We start from the raw sequence: 21903 nt of genomic DNA on the forward strand, positions 1-21903 counted from the left end.
GTTGATTTTTTTTTCATTCTCTGGACCAGTTTACACAAGTGTAGGTCCACTGATTTTGGTGGTGTTACCCTTATTTTACTTGGGTACAAGCACTTGATATACTGCGTGTCTTTGGATAGGTGCTTTGGTTTGCCCTGAATGCAGGCTATAGAGCAGAGGTGGACAATAAAATGGTGGTGGTTCACCAGGGTTAGTCCCTGCTGGGCCGCTGCCACTATATTTATCTGCACCTCTGCAGCTCCCATTGGCTGGAACGATGTCCACAGCCAATGGGAGCTGTGATTCCCTGTACTTGTGGAGGCACTGAGGGACTAACTCTGGCAGACTGGGTCTGGCTTGTAGGCTGTTGTTTTCCCCACCTCTGCTATAGAGCCTGTGTTGTTCACTGGAAGGTTCTACATGGAGCAGTTTTGTATCACGTGGTGGCAAGAGCTGAGATCCATTGCATTTCCTCAGTGTGTGTTCCACCAGACTCAACCCCATGCTGATCTAAGTGAGCTGTCATTATATGGCACTTCCTTCTTGATACTCCCTGTTGAGATATGGAGAGCCATGTGTGGATACAAAATTGTGTATCCGCATCTGCAAAAATGAGCCGCAGATATCCGGTTACCTGCAGCTGTAAAGAGGAGTTCTGCAAATGTGAAGGGTTCTAAATACAACATTTGTATCTATCTCCATAGCCACAAAAATGAGCTGGGGAGATCCGAATCCACCTCCACAAAAGGCAGCCATGGGTGGAATTTTCAAAAGCACCCTGCATTAGCCCAACTCTACTTGCATTGGAATCAGTGGGGATCCTCTCATTGCTTTCAACAGGAGCAACATCAGGCCAAGGCAAAGCTGTTGGAAAACCCCACTCACTGTGTCCCTGATTGCAAGCCTGCCCCTGACTTTCTTTAGGTGAAATTCACACCCATACAGAGGCCCACCATAAGTCCCATGTAACTCTTAAATGCTGATTTGAGGGCTGGGTTGAAAAGAACACGACATCAACACAATTAGCATAAGAAGAGATGCCCATTTAGCATCACTGAACAGTGGGGAGGGAACAGGTCAAACTAGTCCAAACAGGGGAAGCCAGGTAGACTCCAGACCCCAGTCTTCCCTCATCTCTGACCTTCATGGAGTGATGAAAAGCCCCTGCATTTGCAAGATTCTTTCTGCTAGCTGAATTTTAGCTTCCCTGGCATTTAATTTAAACATAATTTGTGACCCAGCACTAGCTAAGTTGATTACAATGAGCAAAATGCCACTCTATCTGTTGAATAGCTAACACATGTAAGGAAAGCAGGGGCAAATTGTATGTGCATAGACACACCCAGGGTTTCTTGCCTGTTCCAGCTGGCTGTAATGGAAGAATTCTTTCAGATCCCACTTACACATAGGCTGTGTCTAGACTGCATCCCTTTTCCATAAAAAGGATGCAAGTTAGACCTATCGCAATGCAAATGAAGCGGGGATTTAAATCCCCCCGCTTCATTAGCATAAAAATGGCTGCCGCTTTTTTCCGGCTCGGAGCTTTGCCAGAAAAAAGCGCCAGTCTAGACGCGGATCTTTCGGAAAATAAAGCCTTTTCTGAAAGATCCCTTATCCCTCTTAAAATAAGATTTAAATCCCCGCTTCATTTGCAATTGCGATAGATCTAATTTGCATCCCTTTTACGGAAAAGGGATGCAGCCATAGACTCAGTGCTGCCCCCCCTTGGCTAAAGTGAATTTCACCCTTGAAACTTCAATAATTCAGCCGCTCAGTACTTTCATTTGCTCGTCTGTAAAATGGACATCATAGCACTTTGGTAGCACATAAGCTGTTCTGAGTGTTAGCAGGCATTTGGGAGCTGTTTTGAATAGACCTGGTGAAATTTTTTCAATGGACAATATAGTGCAAAAGGCACCTAAAGACACTACATACCTTTTTGCACAATGGTGGGGATTTGTGTTTTGGGGTTTTGCTTGTTTTTTTCTCTAGCATTATTACTGTGTGTAATAGCTGCCACCTCAGCTAATGAGGAGGACATAGTAGCTGAATTGCTGTGTAAAGTGGAAGAGGGTTTTGCTAACCACTGAGGCAAAAGTTGTGTACAATGCATAAAGAATCCTCTGCATTGAAAGTCTAGTTCTGACACAGAGAAAATTTTTTAAATCTGAGTCTTTGCTTGAAGAAAAGCAAGGAGAAAGTAGGTCTAAAAGTGAAATGCCCAAGACTGGCACTTGATGAGGCACTGCAAAATAATTTGCATATTCTTAATGTAATAAGTAAATGTAAAACCAGAATAAATCTTGTACAAAGCACCCAAGACCAACTGTGGAGCTGATAAATGAGGTTTCTTATGGTTATATGGAGCAAAAAGGATATCAGAGTAATTTATAGGTGCCAGGCATAGGGATCAACAATAATTACAAATAAATTTACAGCTGACAGGCTACAAGCAAAAGCACTTATTGTTTGCTATGGTGCTCATGAAATGTCACGAGAAGTCTGAATGAGGTGAAAAGGATGGAATGCTCTTGTTTTTAATGATGAGATATGAATCCCAATTACTCCATTCAGAGAAGGTACTGTTCTGAATACACTAGTGATTGCTCTGGATGACTCATTGCAAATATCTGCATAGTGACTGGAGAAAGAGGTTAATAGGCCAGTATGCAAAAAGGAACCAGGGAGAGGTTAACTATTGTTCTTGAAACCTGGACATCTGTGGTAATGAGGTGTGCTTATGTATCTCATTGGACACTTACTGCTCTTGTGGTGGTATTTCAGTGTGCATACTGAAGCCCTCTCTTACAGTCGGTGGATTCCCTGTTGTTCTAGTATTTGAATTACTCCTAGTGTGCAGCTTGATTTGCGTGCAGGCGAGGTGGGGATGGGAGGAAATGGGGAGCGTAATGTTGAAAGGAAAAGGACTGGCCAACAACCAATTTGCAGGAGAGGTGGAATTCTCTCATGGAGTGACTCTTTTCTTTCTACCCATCATGTGTATTGAAACCAGAATTGCTGGTGGCACACTGTAATGCAGAGAGAGAACTGGGCACTAGCGCTTTCCATCACTGTAAATGGAGCTTAATCATTCCCAGTCAGCAGGAGGCAAATTCTGGGTGCAGGGACTTCCAGGTGCAGCAGGACTGGTACAGAGTCTGTGTGAAGGAATGTGGAGAGTGCAGCCTGGGCCGGCTGTAGTGCACCTGGGATCCTCCTCCTGCCCTGGATGGCATGCCCCAGGGGTGGGGACATGTGATGGGGAGCTAGGGCAGGTGGAGAGTCTGAGGTGCCTCACAGTGGCCTGAGATTTGTGGAAGGCTCTTACTGTGGCCCAGCTCCGGCTTCTGGCCTGGCCAGGGGATGGGACTCCATAGGGAAGAAGAGGACCAGGGGGTAGAGCCACACTTCCAGCTTCAGTTGCCCCCTCCCACTTCTACCCAGATTTCAGTGCCCCTGTATTGGGCCCCCAATTGCACGCATGCTGGTATATTTATGCTGCTTTGGTCCCTAGAGTGTAGGCATGGCCCATACCACTCCTCGCAATACTAGCTTCATGGGCATTACTTTTGGTTGGGATACCAGCAAAAATAACTCCACACTTCTGTAAAGAAAGCTGTTTACATTATATGACCATACATCGTATTCTGTGGGTCCCTTTACAGCAGTGTTTCTCAGAGTGGTCTGCGGACCCTCTCTGAGAGAGCTGCTCCCAGGCCACTCCAGTTTGTTACTCACCAGCTCCACAGCTACGGAGCTTCGTGGCTCCCATTGTCTGTGGTTCACCATTGCAGCGGGAAGCTGCATGACCCGAGCTGCTGCTTCCTGTGGTTGCAGAGCCGGTAAGTAAGTAAACTGGAGTGGCCTGGTAGCAGCTTTCCCAGAGAAGGCCCACGGACCGCTTTGAGAAACACTGCCTTACAGTTAGAGGCTCCTCAGGATGGTCCAACTAGTCCACTCTAGGTCTTGATTAAAAGTAAATTTGGAATGTCAGTCTTGGTACTTTTCAGTTCTTGCTTACTGATTGCCTTAGTACAGGGCCTTTGAATACTTGATGTGAAGATAAAATGGGCTAGGTAATATCTTTTATTGAACCAATCCCGTTGGTGGGACTGGGAGTGAGAAGCTTTTGAGCTACACAGAGTTCTTCAGAACTTCAACAGAACTTTCTCCAATAAAAGGTATTTCCTCAACCTCCTTCTCTTTCTAATATCCTGGGACTAACAAAGCAATAGCAACACTGCAAACCACAGCAATGTGAAGATTGAATTATACTATACTATACTATACTATACTATACTATACTATACTATACTATACTATACTATACTATACTAAACAATTAGCCTGAGATCAAATGAGCTTTGGCAAAACTTCTGGGGCTGTTCTATTCTTTGTCAATATTCTTGCAATTTTAGTGATGGTTTGAAGTCTAAATAACTTGGAAACCAAGTCATACAGTCTTCAAAACACCTTGCCTCTTAGATTTAGATCTTCACTTTGGTTAACCTATTTGAAGTGGGCGCTAATACTGAGCAAGCTATGCCTATTGCATTATTTGATTGCACTTAGTCTTGTAAATAGAGCAGAAGGTAGGAGCATGGTACTTGGAATCTGGAAATGCTCATTTGGTAGCAAGTGCTTTCTTTCAAAATGTAAGGTCAAATACTGACACTTAAGGAAAAAAGTGTTGGAATTTCGCTAAAAGCACTAGCTATTAAACTATGCAGTTGAGGTTGAAGGTGACTCAGTAAAGTGAGACTGACAGTAACACTTATGCCAAGAGCACAGCTAGCTTGAATAAAAGGAACAAATAAATGTTGCTGTTGCAATGTCTCTTATCCTAGACTGGTCATTTTATCTATCCTCTGCCAGTAGTAATGACTTCATTTATTTAGGCCCTGATCCTGGTATGAAATCTCTGTGTAAGATCACTGCCCCAGTATAAAAGTTAACTCAAGACTGAGTGAACTGAAGTGGTGCTTCGAGACCCTAAGTAAAATCAGGGTGTCATAGTGTTAGATGCTAGAGAAACGTAAGATACGTAACAAGAGACCATATCAGCACGGAAGATCTGAACGAGTTGTGAAAAGAAATAGAATATAGACAGCTGGTGCAAAAGGAAAAAAAAAGGAAATTCCTGGTTTTAAAGAAATTCAAAATTTGTTTAAATTTTTGTGTCAAAACAAAACTTTCTGAAATATTTTATGAAATGGAATATTTGAAGGAAAAAAATCTGCTTTGGGAGAATTGAAACAAAATTTCCAGGAGCTAGATAGGTGGGTAGGTGGCCAGGAAAGCAGCCAGCTTGCCAGTCTGGTTTCTGTCCAAAATTTTGATGGGCCTGATTCTTTGCCCTAGACTATTTTAATGCTGCTGAATTGGCATTTTCCAATGGAAAATTGTTGTCAGAAAACCTTTTGACCAGCTCAAATAACAATCAAAGTGAGCAATGGAAGAGTCTGAAAACAGTGTGTGTGTTCAAAATTATTTCTCTCTTGGGCTACGTCTACACTGGCATGATTTTCCGGAAATGCTTAAAACGGAACAGTTTTCCATTATAAGTATTTCCGGAAAAAGCGCGTCTACATTGGCAGGATGCTTTTCCGGAAAAGCACTTTTTCCGGAAAAGCGTCCGTGCCAATGTAGACGCTCTTTTCTGCAAAAAAGCCCCGATTGTCATTTTCGCAATCGGGGCTTTTTTTGCGGAAAAGAAATCTGTGCTGTCTACACTGGCCCTTTTCCGGAACAGTTTTCCGGAAAAGGACTTTTGCCCGAATGGGAGCAGCATAGTTTTTCTGGAAAAGCACTGATGATTTTATAGTAGATCGTCAGTGCTTTTCCGGAAATTCAAGGGGCCAGTGTAGACACAGCCTTAGTGTATTGGGTGAGGTTCGGCTTTGAGGGATTAAGTTATGCAGAAAATTGAAGGAAGAGAGCAAGGACATGGAGGCAGGGGGTAAGCGTGGTAAGGGAAGGCAGGAGGTGCATTGCTAAGGCACAAGGAGCCTGTATTTAATGATGAAAATACCTTTATTTGAAAGCTGCATAACCCCACTGTGAGAACCTGCTACAACAGAACCCTACCTTTCAAAATGGAGTATGACCTGAGCTCTGTAGCCAATAGTGGCAGAACAATTACAGCTGCAGGAGGAGAGTGTGAAGAGCCGGTGGAATGAGGCTGGAGGAGGAGCGGTTGGGAGGCATTGAGGCAAGCAGGAGAAGAATACTAATTTTTCCAACTCGGATGGGTAGACAGCATTTGGACACTGATGTCATCCCTGTCCAAAGAACCTTGCTTGCAGTGGCTGAATTTCTGAATGGTCTATCCCAGCCGTTTCTTTTTCCCTGACCTCAAGTGGCTGTGGCCTGGTGTCTCCAGAATAGAAGTGTCCTTTATGTATTCTGTGTTAGAGGGTTGCTGAGAAAAGGGGAAGGAGGAATAATCCCGGTTGGTTGCCAGCTCCTGCCTTACTTGCTGTAAATGCTTGTCTGTGCTTCTGCTGACAGAATTCTTATCCCTGCAGGTTATTTTTTTTTCTGTCTAATTAGTCCGGATGGGTGCACTGTACAAATGGTTAGGGAATGCAGTGAAGGTAGCGTAGTGTATGTTGGGAGATACAGTAAGTGTGTGTGTGTGTGTGTGTGTGTGTGTGTGTGTGTGCGTGCGCGCGCTCATTCTGGAAGTTGAGCAATTTTTTAAAAACCGTTCATCCTGTTTGGCCTATCTCCATGTCTAATTATTGTACCAACCTACACAGCTGAAGCAGTCAGGTGTTACCATATTTCACAGAGGGGAAACTACGTCCATTTATTTTGGGTGCCTCCATTTTTGCATGCTCAGCAGTTTGACAACTTGGGTCTGATGTTCAAAGGTGCTAAGTATCTGCAGTGCCAGTATGGGTGTGAGTTCTCCTTACCTTTGAAGTAAGACCTGAAGGGTCTCAAGTTACAGATATGGATATTAACTGGGTATCTAAATATGAACTTAGGAACTTAACTTAGTGATAGAAATGTAGCCGTGTTAGTCTGGGGTAGTTGAAGCAAAATGCAGGACAATGTAGCACTTTAAAGACTAACAAGATGGTTTATTAGATGATGAGCTTTCGTGGGCCAGACCCACTTCCTCAGATCAAATAGTGGAAGAAAGTAGTCACAACCATATATACCAAAGGATCCTTTGGTATATATGGTTGTGACTACTTTCTTCCACTATTTGATCTGAGGAAGTGGGTCTGGCCCACGAAAGCTCATCATCTAATAAACCATCTTGTTAGTCTTTAAAGTGCTACATTGAACTTAACTTAGGCCCTCACTTGTAAAAATCATGGCCTTTACTCCTAATATTCTGTGCAGAACATCTCCAGATGTTTGTGGATAGCTCCAGAGGGGCTTAATTCTTTTCTGCAGGCTATAAACAACTTTCACTCAGGCTACGTCTAGACTGCAGCCTTCTTGCGCAAGAAGCTTTTATCGGAAGAAATTTGCTGCAAAAACTTCTTGCACAGGAGCGCGTCCACACTGCAAAAGTGCATCGAAAAAAGCGATGCGCTTTTGCGAAAGAGAGCATCCAGATGCTTGGACACTCTCACGCAAGTAAGCTCTGATTGCTATGTACAGACTGGCCACCAGGCCACCGCTGCTTTTCCTTTTTCCTCTTTTCGCGCAAAAACTCCCTCTTCCCCATCCACACACACCTTTTTGTGGAAGAGCTATTTTGCAAAAAGGCGTTCTTCCTCGTAGAATGAGGAATACCTACGCCGGAAAAAAACCTCTGTTCTTTCAATTTTTTTGCGCAAAAAAGCACTTGAGGTATGGACGCTCTGCGAATTTTTAGGAAAAATGGCTGTTTTTCCGAAAAAACTCTGTAGTGTAGACATAGGTTAAGTCTATGGGAACTAGCACAGGGAGAACAGAGGTCTTTTTATTACTCAGGATTGTTGCCTCTGCTACTTTGACTGTCAGATGACCAAGGAGGAGGCAAATGTTATGGCTTTTGCAAGTTAGTGGGGAAGGGACAGAACAGTTATGAACAGGGCAATGCTCAAATATGGGATACGAACTTCTGAAATTCACAGCAAATTTGTAAAGTAAGGGATGAGGCTGGAGGAAGAAACCTGCAGGGAGGTGGGTTGAAATTAATGTTGCATGGCACCAAACCCTCCACAGTTATTTTTCACAGTTAATCATGTTCCGTGTCACTATGAGTGTATTAGAACAGTGCATTCCTCTGAGACTGTGGAGAAGTTGGGTCTACAGAGAGGTGCAGGAGATGACCCCGCAGTGTGCTGTATTTTAAGGAAAGTTAATTTCCTTGGAGCAGGACAAACATAAATACAAGGATTTGGGCAAAGTGAGCAGCAGGAGAAATGTGCATGCAACCAGGTTATTGCTGTCTGAGGGAGACAGAGGAACGGAGAGAGAAGCTTGTGTGCAGTATGTTGTTGAAATTGCAGTGATGAGGGAACAGTGCTGGCCAGCCCCCAGCAGAGGGCGGTAGAGAAATAGAAGTGGTGTGTGTAAATCCTGTAAAGGCTTTTGAAACCCTAGTTAAATGTTGAAAAGAAGAGCGAGAGCGCATCACAGAGCTCTCAGAAGCCACAGCTCCTCCAGAGAGGCAGTTTCAGCAGGCCACATAAAAAAGTGCTCAGCATTTTAAAACAATGTCTAATCTGTCTGGCAGCCCAGAGGATGTGGTGAAGCAGAGAGGCAGAGATGGCAAGATGAGAAGGGAGGACCTGGAGGATTCCCAACCCGAGGGGAAGAGGCTGAAGCTGGGGAATGAAGGAAGAAACAGTGGGAAGGAAGGAGCAGCAGCAGAAGAAATCATGCCATGTTTGGGCAGAGAAGAGCCTGCCACCCAAGCAGGTGGTGAAGGCAAAACTGTAAGTGAGGATGTTTTCCTGGCTCTGACTTGGAAAGGGGAGCGGGGTTGAGGGCTGTGAGGATGGCTTAGTCAACTTCAGGGTGACAGAAGATTTCAACTGGTATCAAGTAGTGTAGGTGGAACTTGTCCCATCTCCCTGAGAGCGGAAGACAGTAACTGTTTTATCTCCTGGTTAGATTCCTTTAGGTGCTGGAATTTGTACCCTCGCCTGGATGCAGCATGTTTGACACATGATTTTTGGGAAGGATATTCTCTGATAACACCTGCTGTCATCTTCCTACTACCCCGTAGGGATGGCAAAAGGAGGGGTTTAGGATGGGCATCTCAAGTTATGAGTCTATGCATTTAAGTTACCTGTAGTCATTTTGGGGAATGTTGTGTTACAGCATGGGGAAGAACCCCAAGGAACATAGGACAGTTTAAATGACAGCAACACATTGAAAAATCATCACAGTGAAAAAATGCATCTGTTGAGGCTTTGCAAAAAAAAAACCCCACCCCAAGCTCCCCCAAAACCCAGCCCCCGTCTTGTTAGATCTGCCCGGTTGTCAGATCTTTATATGACTCTAAGTTTTTTCAGTTTTGTCTGACTGTCTGCTTACTTCAGGTGCTGTGGTTGACAGCAAGTGTTTGAGACATTGCAGAAAGTGTATATATTAAAAAGAGAAGGCAGATGGATTTCCACCCAGCTTAGAGATTTCCTCCTGTGATGGTCAGGCAAAGGTTTTTTGGAGGGAGGGTTGCATGAGTTGTACATGTTTCCCCTGTGAAGATTTTTCCTATTTGAGTCACTGTCACAATTGGGAACCCAAGGCTGCTAGAGTTGACTTGATGGAAGTTTGTTGTGTTGTTTTCATTTTGAAGTGATCTCTCTTTACTAGCGTGTTCCTTTCTGGCATTGCCTTCCTGAATTAAGATGCTCTTCCCTGTCAGATAAGGAATCAATTGACTGCTCCACACTTCAGTGGGATTTACAATCTCGCTAATTTGGAAGGCAGAGCAGTTGGCCTGATGCATCTGGGAGGAGGGCTTATTTCTCTAAATGCAAGAGTTTGTCTGACTTGACAGATACAACTGGCTTGGAAAATCTAGCTGCATGCACGCGAGAGTCTCCTTGTTTTATCAGCTGCACCTTGGACACAACAGGGGATAAGATTGGATACTGTAATTATAGTGCATCATAAACGCATTGCATGCTTAATGTTGTGTTGCCAAACTGTGTATTTCTGTAATCGCTAACTGAAGATGTGTAACATACTGAGGTCAGCAAATTATCCAAACCAGGCAAAATCTGTGATATTCTTGGGAAAAAAAAATCCATAGAAGGTTTATTATGAGCACATTGTAATAGGATATTAGCCGAACACTCACGAAGAGAGTAGAGTATTTGATACTTCTGATATGCATTTCTTGCTAATAATATCTGTTTGCTTAGAAAATTAACACAGACAAAGTTTTCTTTAAAGATCCTCCCTTTCCCTTTTTATAGCTGAACACAAACAACCAAAAAAAACCGTGCAGCGTATTTTTCCCTTGAGTTTGAGTATCTTCTTTAAATTATCAGAAAAGAGAAGAGGAGCTCCTACAGGTCAAATTAATTTCATTTTGGTAATGAGCTTACTCAAATAAACAGTCTTATTGACCCTTTAAGCAACAGATGAAATGTGTGTTGGCTTTTAAACTGAAGATGAATGAAACTTTTTCTTCGTATTTAGGGATCTCTAAATTCTAATCTTACACAGAGTTCTCTCATTTGTGCCTGTTTTCTTCCTGTGTAATGTAGGATCTAAGGTTTCTGTGCTCAATATTCCGATGCCTAACTGATTTAGGAGCCTAAAAACCATTGACTTAAAATAGGATTGCAGTTTGTCTGAATCCCACTTGAAAATATTGAGGCTCCTTAATCAGTTAGGTATTGCAATGCTGAGTGCAGCAATACCTAAATACTTAAATGAAAAAGAGTCGGGCCGTAATACCCAGCACCATGCTTACAATTCCACTGGGTAAAATTTTCAAAAGGTGAAATGTGCAATGTTGTAGCCACCATCCTGCTGGACATTAAACAAGGGTGGATGAGGTTATATCTTATATTGAAACAAAAAACAGGACTATGTAGCACTTTAAAGACTAACAAGGTGGTTTATTAGGTGATGAGCTTTCGTGGGCCAGACCCACTTCCTCAGATCAAATAGTGGAAGAAAATTGATTTGATCTGAGGAAGTGGGTCTGGCCCACGAAAGCTCATCACCTAATAAACCACCTTGTTAGTCTTTAGAGTGCTACATAGTCCTGTTTTTTGTTTCAGCTACACCGGACTAACACGGCTACATTTCTATCACTATATCTTATATTGGATTGACTTCTGAGGCCAGGCCTACACTAAAAGGAAATGTCAAATCAAGATACACAACTCCAGCTATGTAAATACATAGCTGGAATTTGAGTTTCCCCACCGTCCCCACAGCACAAGACCGATGGGAGCAAATGCTTCCATCGGCTTCCCTTTCTCCTCGTAGGAGCATGGTGCCCTCTGAGTTTGATTTAGCAAGTCTTAACTAGACTCACTAAATCAAACTCCAGAAGATAGCAGCAATGTCGATCGTCCATTGAGCGAAGACCTGGCTTGAGAGCCTTTAACATGCCTAATTCACTGTTAAAAGTATATCTTAGTCTATGTCTACACCACACGTAAATAACATAGCTGGAGTCAACATATCCTTAGGCCGAGGTTAGTGCTGTCTCCACAGCGGGAGGTCGATGGAAGAAATGCTAAATCAATCCCAGAAGATTGATCACTAGAGTGTTGATCCACTGGTAAGTGGAGACATAGTCTTGATCTCCAAAGTCTCTTAGGGCTTGATCTATAAAGGTATTGAAGTGCTTGGCTCCCACAAATCTTGTCTCTAAACACTTTTGAAAATGTAACCTGTTGTATCAAAATAAACACTAAGCTTGCTCACAAGTCTTGCCAGGATTCGGCCCATACCTAGGAAGAAATCTTGACTCCTGTTTTTGGCTTTGATATTCTGATAAACTTCCCATAGCCTCCTGGAAAAATGCTGTGGAGATGAATAGCTTTCTAATGGGTTTTGTATGAATTTTCAAGAATGTAATTGAACCCGAGTGCTCCAGCGCTGTATTCCGCCTGACTTTTCCAAAGGGGGTATGTTAAAAACACTAAAGAAACAAATTAGTTCATTTTGTTGGTAAGCAGGTTGTACTTTTGCTAGAAGCAAATTGCTCTTATGCAGCAGGGAACATGTTAAACTCTGTTACCAACAAAATCTCCTTTTATTTTTATATTTTAACTTGTCCAGCAATTACTGGACGTGACTGTGATGTTCTTAGTTGTTTGTCATTTTTGCAGAAAACAAGCCATGGGAAAAGACGGACTCCAATCCCCTTAGGAAGTATTGGAATGACTTCAGTTCAGTGTTTAGAAGAAGCTTTAATAGGCTTAGCAGTATGGGTAATCAATGCCTGCACTGGAAGAACATTCCTTAATAGTCCATAATGACTTCTATTTTAAAGAAGTACATTAAAAAAATTATAGTCTTTCACTCTTCATTGGACTGGTAGTAAAAAATCAGCACAATCAGAGTGCGATTTCTTTATATTTATTTCATTATTGTTTGCCTGACTTAGCAGCCATTCTTTGGATTTAGAAGAAAAGACTTCTCGGGTCATCAAATCTAGCTCATTGTTCCACTTGGTATGAAATCCTGTATTATGGGGGACTGCGGAGACCATCTGTATTTCATGCTTGTGAAAGGATGAATAATGCTGGAGGGTATTTATTTGGCATTGTCCGTTGAACCACCGCTATTTAGAACTATGAGTTGGTTGCAGAAGGGCAGTTTTGCTATTAGCTCTGTTGGATATAGTTGTTTTGTATTTGCCATTAAGATCAAGCCTACATTTTGCAGAGAGTACCACTCTGTGATATCTGGAGTGGTTCTTTCCCCTCTTTTGTTGGGAACAGGCATTATTTTGTGGTGGTTCAGCCAATTTTGGCTTGTTAGCAGGATCCAATAGACCTCCTTATTCTTTTTTCTTCCGGCATTTATTTACTTGTAATTTCTGCATAATGAACAAATTGAATAATCTCAATGAATTGTGACAAAAGCCTTTAAAGAGGCTTAATAGCATTGTACAAATCTGTTCAAAGGCACTGGAATGAGTTCATCTCTACTGTAATAGCATTGCCTTCAGTGGAATGGCATTAAGTGTAACGTTCTGAAGTTATTTTGATGACACGCTTAGGCCTGTTTTCTTGCAGGTTTGTCTCTACCTTGTCATTGTTGAATGGTTGCACACAGAGTCGGGCAAGCCATAGCCAGCAAACAATCTATCAAATGAATGTAGCGGCCCTTTGTTCTGTTAGGGCAAAATTAATCATTGTGCAAAAAGTGACTGAGCAGCCCAAGTACCAGTGTGGGACTTAGGAGCCACACAAGGCCTTCTGGATTTCTCTCTTATTGTGTTAGTTACAAAGAGATCTATTTTGTATGAACTGCTTTATAATTTGAAATTTTCCATCTTTAATTAGTGATTAACTATTCAGCAAGATTATTGTGTAAACAGTGCACTCTATACACCTAAATTGCATGGTAGTGTTTCTGCTCCTTGGCTAAACAGCTTGCCAACTTCAGCTGGCCAAGTGAATACTTCTGGTAGGAATATGCAAATGCATATCCACACAAGTATTTACAATACTTCTCCTTGCAAACTAAAAAATTACTCATCCAGTTGTTGGCAGAAGTGGATGAAGGGAGGTAGTAATAAGTCAAAACAAATTCATGAGGTTTAGTACAAGTACTTTTTTTGTAGTGATCATGCAGCTACAGCTATCCCTAAAATACTTTCTGATCTACAGAGTAACAAATCTAGAAGGTTGGTAATACAAAAGAAAGTTCCCAAGTGCTGGAATTTCCACAACGTCGGGCACTTACCAGGTAGCTCTTTTTTATCTTCCTATCCACCCTGAAGAGGTCAATGATGCGGCATGCAGATGGAGGAGGAGGATTGGTGCACATGTTAGGGTAGAGCCGCCTCACCCAGAAAGAATCCTTAGCTTTTCCTTCCGTTGTTTACACTTTTGCCGATGCCAACATTTCCAGATCCTGCCTGGATGTGCCAAAAACACCAGCCACAAGAGACTTTTCTAGTCTGAGGAGGAATCTCAGGGAAGTGTGTTCCTCAGCATTTTCAGCCCATTTTTGTCCGAGATTCAGATAGTTTGAAAAAACTTGATCAAGCACCCAAACTACAAAGTGCTTAGTTGAACTGAAGTGTTTGAAGATTTCACATGGATAAGTTTCTGCCATCCTCTCCCTAAAGCATTTCTCCCTATTAAACATCTATTTCAAAACTGTGAGAGCATAAAACAGCAAGCACGCTCTTCATATCTTTCCTACGCCACTCGGGTCATGCACCTGCAATCTTAATTTCAACCCTCCACCCTAAAAATACGTGGCCAAAGTTATTTTAAACTTTCAAAAAATGCGAAGCTAAGAGTAAGGTGACTAACAGAGCTCTGTGCTAGGAACTACTAAGGGTGGATCCTCAGCTGACATCAATGGAGCCCTGATAATTAACATGAGCTGTGGATCTGCCAAGGAGATCTCTTCCTAACAAACTCGTATTTGATTATTGCAGTTGCTAAGGAGGGAACCACGGCCTGGTGCCTTTAGGAGCTGTGTTGCTGGGGATGTCACAGCCTTATCCCTGTCCCCGGACATAAGCATCTTGATGCCATCTCTAATTACATGATCACATGCTGATTTAGCACTGTGTTACTTAACAGATACTACGTAAATTCACAGAGCTGCTAAATTTTCTTGCTGCATTTTTTGTCAATAAATGCCTTTTAGATTTGGTAGATGTTGGGGGGGGGGGGAGGGGGAATGTGAAAACTTTTTTCATTCTTCTCGGATCCCCCACACAACTGTGCCTACTTGTTCCCAAACCATAATAAACGTCACTCTGCCTATATCACTCCAAAACTTTTCAGTGGGTTCACAAACTCTTTTATTCTAAATGGGGGGTGGGGCTTGTGATGAATGCACCCTGATTGCTGTGTTAATCAAAGTCTGTGTTCACACAAGGGATGTTACAGTATAGTTGATTAACCAATAAGCAAAAGCTTATCAGTTAATGCTATAGATCACATGCATCCTGGCTCAGTCCTGGCTTGTGCTGGGTCTGGGACCTATCCCTGTTGCAGCTCTGCATTTAAAGTGCATTAGGAGCAGGTGGGCAGGCAGCCTGGCTTTGTTCTGGCTTGTGCCGGGTCCAGGAACTCAGACCATCCCCCTGGACAGGGGTTGCTGCTACCCCGCACTGCTGCCTCCGTATCAGAGGCAGCAGCGCAGGGCGACAGGCAGCTGGTCCACGAGGGGAGCTGGTTTTTAAACTGGCTCCCCTTATAAACTAGCTCCTGCCTGGCACCCCACGCTGCTGCCTCTGATACAGAGGCAGCAGCACGTAGTGACGGGGGCTCCTTGGGAGTGGGGCTGGAGTGCACTGGCTGCTGGCCCTCCTCCTGGGGACTATAGAATAGTCGGGTACCGATAAGAATTAATGAGGTTAATCGACTATTCAATTAACCGATATTTAACATCCCTTGTTCACACTCACTCAGAAGTTTGTGGTCAGTGCAGCCACCAGTATGTCTCTACATATCGCTATATTGATTTTGAATGCAATCTTAGATGTAACTGTGCAGCAGCATATGTTGTTTGGTTCTACTCTGCTTATGCCAAATGGTGCTCAGGAGAATTACTTGTTTAAAAAGTACCATAAACTTCACTTACATAACATACTGCACATTAAAGAAATAGCCAAGTCTCCACTCGTGTAAAATGGTCGTGACTCTTCAGCACGTCTATGGACCTGCCACAATTTTACATCAGCTGAAAATATGCCCTTCTGGATGTGATCCCAAATCTGTGTAAATCAGCGGATACTTGCCTGTTGCCATAAATGGGCTTTGGATCCGACCCTGAGGGTACAAGCCAGAATAAGCGTGCACACTAGAGATCTGTGCTGCAAAATTTAAAGCTCCGACCAGTGGGAGAGGTGGTGTATAGCTGCGCTGTCCAAGAGGTATTGTTTCTCAGATTGTCACTGTTATTCCCTTCTGCTCTCATGCCAGGCAAGTAACTGATTTCACATCTTCTCCACTGCTGCCTGGTTGGTGTAAAGATTCAGTCCACTTCCTGCCTTCTTCCAACCCATTTATTTCCATAACTTGTGTGCAGATGCTGCTCTCTTTCCCACTTATCGATAGCCCCAATCTGGGAGAGTCCACTATGGCTATGCAGTGGGTGGCCATGCCTAGGAGGGCCTTATTCCTATACATGATTGCATAGGACCTAGCTGAGTGTTACATCTGTAGCTGGTTCCTCTTGTCAGCTGCACCTGAAGGAAGCTGGTTCAAAAGAGACTGTGCTCACTCCATGGGTGCTGACAAAATTATTAGAGAGAAGAGAGCTTGTCATACAAGCACTCAGTCAGTAGGAGAGGAAGAAGGGTTTAGGGGTTATGGTACTAGCCCGGAGCTTGGAATATCTGAGTTCAGTTGGTGGCTCTGCCACAGCTTTCCTGTGGGACCTTAGTCAAATCACTTGAGCCTTGGTTCCCCAGCTGTAAAAGTGGGATAACAGCACTTCTTTACCTCACAGGAGAGTTGTGCAGATAAATGCATTAGGTTATGAGGTGCTCAGATACAATGGTAATTGTGGGGGAAGGGTGTGTAAGTCTCTAGTAGGGGTTCCAAGGTTTTGTTTTTGGCAAGCTGGGAGCATTGCAGCAGAAGGACAAATCATTTCTTGGATATATCTATTGTGTATATTGCGATAGCTCCTAAGGACCCCAAAAAAGACTGAGGTTCCATTGTGCTAAGTGTTGTGCAGACACTTGAAGTACCCAGCATTCCCTCACTTGTGCTCCCAGCCCTTTTTGGCCCGAGGTCTCTAGGCTCAAGCACTGGGTCTGAATTTGCTATTATACCTATGTAAAAATGAATGGATGCCATATAAGTCCCTGATATAGTAAAGGTATGGTGGCCAATTAGACTTTGAAATAGTTTTAGTAGAGACAAATAAACATACAAGTTGATTCATGTGTATTCCAAGTGATAAGAAAAATGAGCGACTGTACTTGAGCAATAGTTTGTGGCCTAATATTTCAGGACTGCTTTATGACAGGTGTGCAGCAGAGGTCAGTTAAGGTTGTGCTGTCAAGGTTAAACTTTGGCAGTTTATGGCTTTTGACTGCCAATCTATATAACCCTTACATGATGTTATTGTGTAGCTTCATCATACAGAATAAGTTTAGCGTAGAAATTTATATAGTTTAAGTGTGTGTGTGTGTGTGTGTGTGTGTGTGTGTGTGTGTGTGTGTGTGTAATAGTAAATGCTCTGGATTGAGTTTGTGAATATTCTTTGGAGAAAGCATCACAGTGGTCAGAGATAGGAAAGACCTTAATAAATCAGCCAGACCATCTCCTAGCTAATGAAGGATGGTTCCCTGTAAGTACATTTCCCTTTATGTTGTCTAGTCTAATTTTAAAAATACCAAAAGATGGGGCTTTCACCGCTTCCCTTGGGAGGTTGCTCCACAGTCTAATAAATCTTGCTGTCCTATTTTACATTTTGCAGTGCCATTTATTTTGAAGCTAAGGTACAACAGTCAGACAAAAGAATTTGAAACGACTGAGCTTTTGTCTAAAATTCTTACAGAAATGTATTAATATTTTTCAAGTGTGCAAAGCAAAACTCAAATAAGTTGACTTCGGACACATTTCTACTTTACCTGTACAGGCTGTTACAGACCAAGACGACAAAATACCATTGATGGAGGGAGAAACTATTCCCAATTGCTTGAATTAGAATTCTATGGGACTGGGTGAAACCTGCCTGTCTTGGTTAAAAAGAAATTTCACCCAGGCTACTTTGTTAGACCTCGCTGAGGGCTTGTGTACACCACGGAGAAGTTTGATGCAGTTGCAGTCAATCTTCCAGGGTTGGAATTAGTGGATCTAGTGAAGACCCACTAATTTGAACTGAGAGGGTGCTCTTGTCAGTGCCGGTAGTCCTGCTCCTCGTGAGGAGTAAGGGAAGTTGACAGGAGTGTTTGCGCCCATCTATCTCCTGCGCCAAAATGCAATTTAAGATACTTTGTCTCTGGCTATGTAATTAATGTAGCTGGAGTTGCGTATCTTAAGTTGATATTCCCTTTTAGTGAGGACCTGAGACTTAAAAGCCAATAGACTTACATTTATGGGCATTTAAAAATAATGATTTTTTTTTTCTCCACAGATATATTAGAATTTTTTCCTATCAATTGGCAAGATAGCTAAATTTACAAACTTAGTAAGCTAAACAATCCTTTATGAAGTAACTCAAAGTAATTGAGGGGCTCTGTGTAGCGCTTACATGATCCTCAGTAGAAGGCTGCCAGACATGTTGAATAGATCTATGTCTTTTTTAAAAAAAACAAACAAACTACAAAATACAGGCACTTGTTACTGGAATGTGACTTTAAGGTTGACATATTGGCTGTGTCTACGCTGCACTGTAAACTCAAAATACAAACTGCGTAGCTTATTTCAAGTTTATTTTGAAATAGGCTATTTCGAAATTTGGTGCTATTTATACAGCACCAAATTTTGAAATAAGGGATGTCTCAAAACAGCGCTTTAACATTTGTGGAATGAGGGTTACCAGAGCCGAAATAGCACACCCGTTTTTTTGAAAAATATTTTGAAATAACGGGTGGCTTGTGAAGACATGGGATATCCTGAAATAACTTTGATGTGTAGACATACCCATTAAGTAGCAAGACAGGTAACCTCAGAAGTTAAGGTTGCTTCTTGAATGCTAACTGGGTCATGATACAGGCCAACTTAAAGAACATTGCAGCACTACAAAAGGCTGATGGGAAGGAGAAAGAAGGCTGCAATCATTTATGCAGGGAAGTCACATGGAAAAACTATGGACCAGCCAGAATTTTTGAGATGAGCACCCACATTGTAAAGTCAGAGAATCTCAGCTAGGAAAAGTGCAGGAGAGCATCTCTCAAGGTAATATTCCAGGAAGAAAGGGAATAGGCCAAAGCAAATTTTAAGTCCTGAAAAAACAGGCTCATAAAAATGCAGCAAAAATGTATATAAAACAAAGGGCAAATCAATGAGAGAAGAGATGAGAAAATGTAGGGATAACATCACTTTAAAAAAAAACCTGGAGCACTTTAAGAACCCAGCAAGGTTCTGACTGGTAAACTTATACCAATCAGAGGGCCAGTTAAGGATAAACTAACAAGGGAAGACCTTAGAAGGGGGGAAAATCCCCAAAGAGAGCAACAAGCGTTTTATCACCTCTATTTGTCCCTGTCATAGAGAAAAAGTGCTACAACGCAGGGATTGTACATAGGAACATAAGAATGGCCATTCTGGGTCAGACCAAAAGTCCATTTAGCCCAATATCTTGTCTTCCAACAGGGGCCAATGCCCCAGAGGGAGAACAAAACAGGGAATCATCAAGTGATCCCTCTCCTATCATCCATTTCCAGGTTCTGACAAACAGAGGCTAGGGACACCATTCCAACCCATCCTGGCTAGTATATATTGATGGACCTAACCTCCATGAATGTATCTAGTTCTTCTTTGAATCCTGTTAAAGTCCTGGTCTTCACCACAACCTCTGGCAAGGAGTTCCACAGGCTGACTGTGTGCTGCATGAAGAAAAACTTCTTTTTCTTTGTTTTAAACCTGCTACCTATTAATTTCATTTGGTGACCCCAATTTCTTGTTATGGGAACAAATAAATAACTTTTCCTTATGCACTTCTTCCATTCCTGTCATGGTTTTATAGACCTCTGTCATATCCCCCCATAGTCTCCTCTTTTCTAAGTTGAAAAGTCCCAGTCTTTTTAATCTCTTTTCAAAATGGCACCCGTTCCAAATCCCTAATCATTTTGTTGCCCTTTCTAGAACCTTTTCTAACGCCAAGAGAGCCTTTTTGAGATGAAATGACCACATTACAGTATTCAAGATGTGAATGTACCATGGATTTATATAGAGGCAGTAAGATATTCTCTGTCTTATTCTCTATTCCTTTTAAAAATGATTCATAACATTCTGTTTATTATGGTATGGCATAAGAGTACACTAGAGGATCTAGAGTTTGCTGATGCCCTAGCCATACTGATGTGCAAATAAAAACTGAAAGAAGGCAGGGTTAACAGGCAGTTATAAGAGGAACAAACCCTGACAATCTAATGACAAGTCCAACACATTCAACTCAAGCATTACATCAGAATGCAAAGGAATAAAAGAGGTGAGTCAACTGACATACTATTACATATATGTACAAGCCACGGAGAGTGTCCAAAGGAAACTGTGTAAAAGGAGCAGCTGCACTGGGCATCTTAAACAGTATTTGCTCATTGAAGATCTCCAATTTACAGTCCAAACTGAATCTTAAACTGAAATGTTATTTCAGCCCTTAGCATATGGATGTGAATACTGGAAATCAACCAACGCTCCATGAAAAATGCCTCTGAAAGCAAATGCCTTGGCGTAGGTACTAGAACTAGGAATGCTGTACCCCTAGGCTTAAATGACATCCATCATATACAGGGTTTGCTGTTGGGTTCAGTGCTTTTCAGCACTCCATGCCTCAGGTATTAAATGGAATGAATTTCTGGCACATCTTTATATTTGTGTTCACTGATCCCATATCTCCAATTATCCAGAAGAAAAGATGGAAATATCTGTGTATTGAGAATGAAGCCAAAGGATTTGTTGTGGCATGCATAACATTGGGCAGCAGATAGAACAGGCAAAAGGGATTGATGGAAAGAATCCACTAAACAGTACTTAGGCCTGGTGCATGCTAGAAAATGAGATGGGTTAACTACATTGGTAAGGGTGTGAAATGCACAACCCTGAGCAACATAGTTAAGCCAATTTAAATCACCATGGCAACCAGTGGTAGGCAACCTGTGGCTCATGGGCTACATGAGGCCCATCAGGATTCTGTCGCCCATGAGACGTTTTGTTTACCGTTTCCCATGCACAGAGTTGTCAGATTCCTATGATTTCTGCCCACGTAGTTTTTTTCCTACTAGTATTACTAACATGACATGCACGTAAAGCAAGAGCACATGAAGTGAGGTGCGTGCTGATTGTGCATAACGTGGTCTGCGAGAGCCGTATACCCCAGTCAAAACGCTGCTATGGTTCAAACAGCACACCCCACAAATCATAGGTTTGCAAGCACAGTAAGCAAAACCACCCTGGCCTGGAAGATTGTCTCGATTACAACGATCTTGAGAGCCAGTCCTGCAACCCACTCGCTAGCCTAGTTTGCCCTTCACTGATGTAGATGGCGCTAAATTGACAGAAGGAGTCTTCCCTCCGCTTGGCCATTGGCTCTTGGAAAGGTGGATTCTCTAGGGTGATGGGAGAAATCCCCCTGTTGGCATAGGTAGTGTCTACACTGACATGCTACAAGAGCACAGTGGTGCATAGATGTTCTAGCAAAGAACTTTGTGGACACTATATGAAGACCCAGCAAAACACAGCATACTGTTTGATATGCAGCAAGGAAGCATCCATATCTTTCAGAATTAGCAATTCCTATAGGCTTACATGAACTGTCCAACTGCAATGACATAACTTTTTTAAGCTTGTGTGAAATTGTAAAAAATATATTGTGAAGTTTTCAGCAGTTTCATTTTTATCTATTTACATGCTTGCAACACTTCCCAAAAACACTCAGCAATTTCTACTGCTGGAACATTCAAAAATTCACGTTTTAGTAAAGAACTCTTTGCAAGCGTTTTGCAAAAACAGGACCAGTTTTGAGGTCTCCGTGTACTGTAAAACAGTGGAAGAGAGTACATCTGAAGGGCAAGAGAAAGAAGAGAGATTTTTCAGCAATTGGTCAGGAGATAGGGAGAGGACAGTATACATGAGGAGCTCATATGCACTTGTCAAATCCTGCCGTCTGATTTTTTTCACCACTTTT

General features: G+C 42.4%; 1 protein-coding gene across 1 annotated transcript in view; it reads left to right on the forward strand.

Moving 5' to 3' along the window:
- Positions 1-21903, forward strand: part of RBFOX1 (RNA binding fox-1 homolog 1) — a 2643423-nt gene that overhangs the window by 38860 nt on the left and 2582660 nt on the right. The window contains exon 3 of the mRNA XM_014574331.3: positions 8663-8864. Coding sequence (XP_014429817.2) covers positions 8663-8864 — 202 coding nt within the window. The remainder of the gene's footprint in view (positions 1-8662; positions 8865-21903) is intronic.

The sequence above is a fragment of the Pelodiscus sinensis genome, chromosome 16 (assembly GCF_049634645.1).
Source record: "Pelodiscus sinensis isolate JC-2024 chromosome 16, ASM4963464v1, whole genome shotgun sequence".
NCBI classification, from domain to species: Eukaryota; Metazoa; Chordata; order Testudines; family Trionychidae; genus Pelodiscus; species Pelodiscus sinensis.